Here is a 9,905-nt window from a genome sequence, read left to right on the forward strand (position 1 = left end):
GCTAAAACAAAAAAATTGAGTTTTTCTGGTCAAAATCGAGTTTTCCTATCAAAATCGGAAAATTGAGTTTTCCCCCTAAAATCTTAATATCAAGTTTTCCACCACAATTGCAAAATCAATTTTTTATGCCAAAATCGCAAAATCAAGTTTTTCGCCATAATTGAGTTTTTTTCCCAAAATCGAGATTTTCACACAAAAAAACGCAAAACTCGAGTTTTCCGCCTAAATCACAAAATTGAGTTTTTTTGGCAAAACTACAAGACAAATTTCCCGCCAAAACCGTAAAAACAAAATTTCCCGCAAAATCTTATTTTCCCATGAAACTATAAAACACAATTTTCTGCAAAATCTAATGAGTTATGAAATTATGTATGAACTTATGCTACTTATGTGGTCTTTTAAACTTATATATTGTTGTACTTATGGATGAATTTTAATATAATGAACTTTCATTTGTATTTGTAGGCTGATAAATTGAAATTTAAAATTTTTTTATATGGTCCACTATGGACTTCATGGCAGTCCATATAAATATGGGTGTTAATAGATTTGGTCCTTAATGGACATGGTTACTCCCTGTCCACAAAAAATAAATAGACAAATGGATATATATTAATGGACGTGGACGAGCCCATTTACAGCTCTAGCATTAGGTAAACTGCAATACCCAACCTCTCCATTACGACTAATCACTTGTTGAAATTAAATATAAGGTTCACTTTATTATTAAAAACACCAAAAGAACACTACACATGCAAACACTTTTTATTATTTTCAAATTTCTTCCACAACGATCACTTAGTGAACGGAAAATCATGTCACATCACAAAGGCCATCATACTTTCTTCCGCTAGTGAACTGAAGAAAACAATACAATATATAGTCCAATTAAATTCTTCAGAGACATATCTTATCAACGTATAACGATATGATATGCTTTGTGATTTTTCCACGGGGATTGGTTACTCCTTCCCCTGCCTTATAGGCAATGCAGCCCGTGCGTGCACAGTCCAAAGCTGTCTTTAAAACTCTACGTGGTACATCACTTGTCTTCAACAACTCCTCGTTCATCAGCTTACGGGTCTTTTCAATTATATTTTGGAATTCTCTAGACGCTTCCCTTTCAGCAACCCCGTATTGCCTCATATAACAATTCATTCCAGTAGTGACATATCCTCTATTCATGTCAATCTATTCAAGGTAATTAAATAAATACAAAGTTAGTAAGTTAAAAAAATTAATGAATATTAATGTATCATTACATGATAAAAATTTTAAATAATACATTCTTATTTATATATTTCATTTTCAAGTACCTCAAAACCGGTTTTATCATTCATAAGACGCAGCATTTCGGCTAAGTACTGAAGGAGTTTAGATCTGGATTTCAACCAGCCATAGCCTTGAACTTCATCCATATCATCTATACCCATCAAAGCGCTTGCGAGAATTATAAATCCCCCAACCTCCACTTTACCAACCTCCATGTACTTTTCAAAGCTAGGCACGTGACCCGCTGGTGCCAATTTGGCAAGGTCAAGATTGGATTTCACGAATAGCTTATACTGCAACCAATTGTTTGGACATATGTAAAAGTTGAGATATATTTTTTAAAGAAAGTAAGGAAACATAAATCTTACAAACATAGATTAGTGATCTAAGTATAGGATGGTTCCAAGTGGTCTATGTTGTCGATCCTAAATAGGATTAAGTTGAGTCATCCCAAGAGGATGTGTTACAATAAATCTCACATTAGAAGTACGAGTAATGTAAATATGTGTTTAATTAGGATGTCAAATTGGTACTCTACCCATGGGCGGGTCGTTTTCAAAATATAATAGACCATTTATGAACATATTCATTTAGACGTGGATGTAAATCAGTAAAATCTAAATTTGTGTTGCGAAAAGATGGGCTTAAATGGATTGGATCACATGGTTATTGGATAGCCAAAACGTCTTAAAGCTTAAGTTAAATTGTTTTGAGGAAAATTATGTTTTCCTGTGAAAACTGTAAAATCATGTTTTTCGAAAAATATAAAATCATGTTTTCCACCAAAAACATAAAATCATTTTTTTTCGCCAAGTCTGCAAAATCATGTTTTCTCGTCAAATTCACAAAATCACGTTTTTCCACTAAAACCGTAAAATCTCATTTTGGTCAAACTCATTTTCCCGCTAAATCCATGTAATCATGGTTTTTCGCTATGTAAAATTATGTTTTTCCGTCAAAATCATAACATCGTGTTTTTCCGCCAAAACTATGAAATCACTTTTTCCGTCCGAAGTCATATTTTCTCGCAAAATCACATTTTAATGTTAAAATGTAGTTTTTTTGGATCTCACGGGTTTGGCCTTATTTTGACGTGGTCTTTTTGGGTCTATACCATCAATATCAATAAAATGGGATTGTCGATTTAGACAACCCCATCTGAACGTGGACACCCAAATTGACATCCTATGTATAAGTGACCTGAAACTTTAACAGGAAAACATAGTAACACGAGTGAAAATGTGCTGCTTACAATGTGCTGGGTCTGAAAATAATGTTTGATTGATTGGTTACCTCATCTCTTGTTTCTTCCACACTGTAAGATCTTTTTTGTAGCCTCAATTCTCGCTCACAGTCTTCAAAGACATCCAGCATAAATTTAAACACAAATTTTAAAAAACCAGGGTGAGAATCCATGGCATCATCAGAGCCCACCTGTACATCATATCATCATCATCGTCATCATGACCATCACTGTTTCAGAAGAATTTCAACAAGTAGTGTACCTTTCCAAGCTATTTACAAGGCTTTCAATCTCTGGAAGGGTAGCATATCTGTCACATGTATCATCAATAATCATTTCAGCCATGTAAAACTTAGTCTGCATAATCCTCGCACGTGAGAATTGGGGCTCGAAGAACATCGCTAGTGAAAAGAAGTGCATTTCCACGATTACTTCTCTGTAGTAACGTGGCAAGTTAGATGCAAAGTCATAGTCCTTGAACCACCTTGCGTCACAAGTATGTATAGAATATGAGAAAAATTTCCTAAAAGGGATATATATATTTATTTATATAAATCAATTGAATCTTGGCGTACTTTATAAGTATTTTGAGTTCTCGAAGGTAATGGAGCTGGATTAAATTGAAATTGAGCTTGGCAAACTTGAGTATCATCTCGTCATGACCAACCTCGTGTTCATAGAACCGGATATATTCAACTGCAACCATTACCTCCATGTTCCAACGCTGAGGTAGAGCAAGGGCATTTTGTATATGCCTTAAGAGATGAGACGGGAACATATGATCTTCTGCTATCAAGGCCAAGGTTTTTGATGAAAAGCTCAAAGCTTCATCCATTATGTATTCAGTCGTCGTCCCCAAGTGAGCGGCTTCATACAAGCTCAACATACCCCTCACATCCTTAGTAAGACATTGCTTAAACTTCCCATTGTCTTCTTTGAATCTCGTGAATACCTCTATATATAATTATACAAGATAAATATACAGTAAAAATTCTATAAATTAATATTATTGGAACTATGATATTTATTAATTTATAAAAAAAAAAATTTTTAAAAAAATTAAATAAGAAAAATATTTGATTTTAGTGTATATACATTAATTAAATTTGTGAAATTCGACATTAATATTGTTTTTATTATATTATTTAGTGTATAAATATGTTTTAAAGAATTTATAATTACCAAATCTCATCAAAATATATTAAATATTAATAAAATATAAAAATAATTCCATTGTAAATAGTATAAAACAAAAATTATAATGGTTTGTTTGTACTTATATAAAATGTACATACATATAAATTATTAATTTATAATTTTAATGGAATAATATATACATATATATAATTTTCTAAAAATATATATTATTTTATTATTTTATTATTTGTGTTATATTTTGAACCGGCATAACTTAAGATGAGAAAAAATTATTAATTTATGATGTTTATTAATTTATTGAATATTATTTTATAGAGTTTCTACTGTATACTATTAGAAAAAAAATCGGATTGCCCATCTTACAACATTTTAATTTAAAGAAGAAACAAAAAAATGGTATATAATTAACTAACTATATAACATGGCCATATATATATATTACCGGAAGAGATGTTGTAACCATACGTCCTGAACACCCAGAAGATGGTGGAAACAGTGTACAAGTCTTCTTCACCAGCCATCATCTCATCTATCTTCTCGAAAGCATCTCTTACACTCTCCTCGATCTCATCTTCAAAATGATACGCAAGACCAAGGCTCACCAGCAAATAGATACTAAGGATTCTCTTCTTCACGGAGTCGTCGCCTTTGGGAGACATGAACATTTTGCCCACATTCGGCTTTAGTGCTTCTATCTCTCTCTTAAGTGCATCCATTTCCTAAAAAAGATTGTAAATAACAAGTGATATATAATATATGTAAATGTTTATTAGACTCACGGAAACATCAATGGAAACATAGTCGAAGTGATTAGTCCATTCAGAAGGTGACATCTTCTTGAACGTTCGACCATCACAAGTCGGTGTCGCCTTCAAAGAGACATGCTTTGCTTTCTTACGGGGAAATGACGTTAGTGGAAAGCGAGAGATTTTCATTTCCCGAAACATTTTGGTTCGAGAAGGAAGAGAAAATTGAGATCCATGTCTTGCTCCAAGAACTGCCATGCTTTCTATCTTCACCGTCAATGTTATCGGGTCGATCAACTTAGGCTACCAATTTTATAGGCAAAAAATGTGATTGTTCATAGCACTGTAAGGCCAAATCATCATCACCAAACATATTAAAAACAAAAGTTACCTAATATAGAATAAAATATCATAGTAGGCTGACAAGGTAAGCCTTATCAAAAGTTACCTACGCTGGATATTATCCTCCCACACAAATATCATATTTTAAAGCTGAAAGCTAGCAGGTTGGGAGTGTAACACTCTTGATTAGGTATATATCAAAATTGATTATTTTACCGTACAACAATCAAATAAAAACATACTTGACAAACTAAATAACTTTAACTAGAACGAATATGTTATTATAATGTGCTCGAACACTCGCTTGAAATTTTCAGATCAAATCAAAAATTTTAAGATCAAATATTCGAGAACGAGTTTTCTAATGATTCCACGTTAAGGATGTGTAATTTGAGTTTGAAACCATTAGCTGGTTCGTCCCAGATTATGACTAATATTATATGGAACCCAAATATTTTTATAAACCTTTATTATTCATATATACTTAGGTTTAAAAAAACATCAGACATATATAAGGAGCACCACTTTCAACTTATTACATATTACACTACCTCTATAGTTTCCTGCATAACAAAGAGTCTAATGAACAACTGGTTTACTCACTGAGCCAAGATTCCCTAACAATTAAATCATTCTCTTAATATTCATCAATCAAGCTTCAAAGATCGAATATGGCAATGACTATGCAGTTCAAAATAAGTAATCAAGTAATCTAACTATCCACTCTTCGTGAGTGGTTAGATTATCATCGATCTTTGAAGTTGCATCTTATCACTGGTTATCCAACCCGATACATTTCCGCTTATATTAACTCTAGACAAAAAATTCAAAAAGCCGACTGAAGAAGCATATCACTACTGTATCTCACACGGTTGAGGATGTTAGCTTTATCATATGTGTCTTTGCATGATGCCTAGAAATAATTTTGGTACCGTCCTAGACAAGGCACATCACTCAGTTGGAACCAATATAAATCTCACAACACTCTATCCAAGTGTCGGACCCTCACAGATCACTCCCAACTGGAAGTTTGTGGCCTGCCGGATTTTCTGTTTTAACATGCTCAAACATGTTATACTCTTCTAGCCGAGTCCCGAACTAAATAAGCAATCACATAAGTATATAAATATATGCATCAAAATTTAAGATTTCAGCTTTCTTAAATTTGAAACTATACTTCAAAATCACAACATATAAATTTGGTGCAGAGTTATAGAATTTCATAAAAATCCAATCGAATTTTCGGTTTTGGGATAGACTGATTTCTTACAGAATATGAAACTGTTACTTTTTTTTTAAAAAAAAAGCGCATTCATGAAACTGTTACTTGATCCCAAAATCGTGGAATCGTGGAATCATGAAATTGTGGTTTCGTGTCAGCGTCCGGATACAAGAGTTGACACACAAATTGTATTTTGAGGATTAGGTGCCAATCTTTAGAAGAAGCTAATGCTAAAAATTGTGGAATATTTCTCAGAAAAAAAATTGTGGAATCAGTATCTAGCAATAAAATAAAATAATTGAAGAATCATTGATTTTGATTTAACATAAAATTAGTGAACAATTTCCTGACTAAAGAAAGCAAAGTTGCTTAAAAAATATTTGATAGGTGCAACTTTTTTTTCTTATACAGAAAGTTGAATTATCATGGGTGGATAATTGTACTAAATAAAATAAATGACAAATTGGTTAACGAACCCGAACCCGAACCCGAAAGCATTATCGATGCACAACATCGTATAACCATCTCATCTAGCTGACAATATATATTTAAACATACTAAATATTTTGATATTCAATATTTTGTGGATGCACATACCACCATAGTTGATGTTTTGGCTTCGCCCTTGATTATAACTAGTGATGCAAAACATGTTAAAAATCAATACTATTAATAACAAAAACAAAAATTCTTGAGATTTACACTTAATTTAACAATACTATTACATTTTATGCCGTTAGATTTTGGTTAATAATCTCAGTGTGACTAGGGGAATATTCCCAAAAAAAAAATTCTATAAATACTACAAATAACGATAGGTGGACCATAATTAGTGGAACGTACCACCATATTATATGACTACCAAATAAAGATTTTTTTGTCGCCGACTACCAAATAAAGATAATGGGCTAATATAAATATTCTACCATATTTATTTATAATATTGTCCACATATCTACAAATATTATCCCACGTTACTTTATATAGTAGATTTATCTAAATATTTATATTATTTATTCTTATATGTATTACTATGCTATCTTCACCTTACATTATCATCTAATAGTAACTATTTAATTTTTATAGAATCAGTGATGACATTGTAATGAAAACATATAATAAATATATTCAAAGTATCAGAATAAAATTTAGATAAAATACTTATATTATATTCACTAAATACAAACTAACATATTTCAGGACTTCGGTTTATATTATAAACTATATTTAAAATAGAAATTCGTTTTATAAATAAAATAACTATAACTAGAAATATATTTATGTTTATATTTTAAAATATTTATTTGAATAAAATAATGTAATTTTTAATCACATTATATGATTAGTGTACATAAATTTGTAATCAATTATTTAAAATCTAAAAGAACCAAATAATTAAGTAATTATTGATTGTAGAAAAAAATTTAAATTAATGTGATTTTTATCGTAAAGTTAAAATCTAATACCTAATTACTTATTACTAAGAACTAAAAATGTATAATACACATGTAAATAATGAATAAATATCACCAACTGTCACATTATTATGTATAATAAATATTATTTAATTCATGCATTTTAATATAACTTACATCTAAATAGATAACCATATATATAAAGACGGCTAACACTATTGACTGTTTAAGACAATAAATAAAATTAGTGTCGATCAAAATTGTTGTGTTTAAAATATGCATATAAAATAACTATGTAATATTTGTAAGTACTGTTATATACATTCAAACATATAAAACAAAATTTAAAAATTAAAAAAAATATTTGTTTTTTAAGAAACACCCGCACAGGAATGCATGCCAAAATATAGTATTTATTTTTAATATTGTCCAAATATCTACAAATATATCCCACGTTACATTATATGGTAGATTTATCTAAACTAGATTTTTTAACCGCGCTACGCGCGGATAAGATATTATATGTATTTCTCAATTCTAAAAATAATGTATAATATTGTATTATATTATTTAAAGAATATAAAATAAGACTACATAACATAAATATATTTTTTATATTTTCTTTGTGGAAATCATTATGTTGTTTGATTGTTGTACTTAATTCACATATTTGCATAGATATTTGTGATAGATGAATAACTATATTTTTATTATCAGTAAATAATATATATTTATTATATAATATAAGAAAAATGGAATTATTTACTTTTTAACAAACTTGTCTCATGTTGGGGACTCGGTTATAGACATATCATATTCGAATGAAACATTTTTACACTTATCAATCTTCTTAACAATCAAGAAACAAATTTGAATATCAAAACAATATCTCATACGATCTCTTTGTGGAATAACTGCTCTGAAGAAATTGAATTTATGCATCAAAAATGACTGAAAATGGATGTGCATATGTGTTATCTAAGTCAGCTTTACAAAAAATATTTATAGTTCATATATCATTTATGTCCATCCTATTTTTTTTGTCCATCATTTCTTAAACATCTTGAAATAAGTAATGCTAATTAATAATAAACTTTTTGCTCACAAAATAAAAATCAAATTTGCCTAATTATCGCTTAATTTGTCTAACTGATATATGTATTTCTCAATTCTAAAAAAATAATGTATAATATTGTATTACATTATTTAAAGAATGTAAAATATGACTACATAACATAAATATATTTTTTAAATTTTCTTTGTGGAAATCATTATATTGTTTGATTGTTGTACTTGATTCACATATTTGCATAGATATTTGTGATAGATGAATAAATATATTTTTATTATCAGTAAATAATATATATTGATTATATAATATAAGAAAAATAAAATTATTTACTTTTTAAACAAACTTGTCTCATGTTGGGGACTCGGTTATAGACATATCATATTCGAAGGAGACATTTTTACAGTTATCAATCTTCTTAACATTGAAAAAACAAATCTACATATCAAAACAACATCTCATACGATCTATTTATGGAATAACTACTCTGAAGAAATTGAATTTAGGCATCAAAAAAGACTGAAAATGGATGTGCAGATATGTTATCTAAGTCTGCTTCACAAAGTACTATTCATAGTTCATATATCATTAATGTCCATCCTATTTTTTTGTCCACCATTTCTTAAACATCTTGAAATAACTGATGCTAATTAATAATAAACTTTTTGCTGGAAAAAAAATCAAATTTGTCTAATTATCGTTTAAATATTTTATTAGTATGGTCTAAGAAGCTTTTAAGTGATATCATAGTTTAATTTATTAGTTTTTTTTTGTTAATTTTTAGAGGTTTTTGTATTTAAGATTTTTTTCCATATTAAGCTTCTATTTCTTTCACAGAATTGATATATATATATATATATATATATATATATATATATATATATATCATAAAAATTACCATCAAATCAGTTTTACTTATTTATTATTTTGTTTTAACGAAAATACACTTTTTAAATAATTTAATTTAAAATAAAATTATATATTAATTTGCTGTATTTTAACAATTTCATTGATTTAATTAATTTGCTTTGGTGGATAACTTAAAAAGTTTTCATATGAATCGGGGAAAGCAAGTTTATGTTGTTATATTATATTTATTTTGTGTATATAGAATCTATATATAATGCTAGTGTAATAAAGAAAGAACATTATTTTTTTGTAACTTCAAAAAGATACATTATTACAATTTGAAATGAATCAAAATTGAATAAAATGGTAATTAAATATTTGTAAATCTAATTGTTTAGTTGAATTCTCATGAAAAAAAAATCGATTGGTTAAACAAATGTTTCAAAATTTGTTGTAGTATTGTTTTGTCTATAAATTATAAAATTTATTGAATTAATATATTTAATTATTGCATCCTTAAATAATATTTTATTTTTTTTTTTTTTTTTTGTCATCAATTTTACAGACTCATATTGACTCTGTGAACCAA

General features: G+C 28.7%; 1 protein-coding gene across 1 annotated transcript; it reads right to left on the bottom strand.

The window, feature by feature from the left end:
* Positions 1-740: 740 nt before the first annotated feature.
* Positions 741-7,851, bottom strand: LOC103845195 (putative terpenoid synthase 16). The gene is given in 8 exon segments (XM_033281608.1): positions 741-1,191; positions 1,317-1,565; positions 2,566-2,699; positions 2,702-2,706; positions 2,778-2,999; positions 3,091-3,469; positions 4,116-4,392; positions 4,453-7,851. Coding segments are annotated over 8 exon segments (1,785 nt in total). The 5' UTR covers positions 4,678-7,851; the 3' UTR covers positions 741-897.
* Positions 7,852-9,905: the final 2,054 nt, after the last annotated feature.

Source organism: Brassica rapa, chromosome A10 (assembly GCF_000309985.2).
Source record: "Brassica rapa cultivar Chiifu-401-42 chromosome A10, CAAS_Brap_v3.01, whole genome shotgun sequence".
NCBI classification, from domain to species: Eukaryota; Viridiplantae; Streptophyta; class Magnoliopsida; order Brassicales; family Brassicaceae; genus Brassica; species Brassica rapa.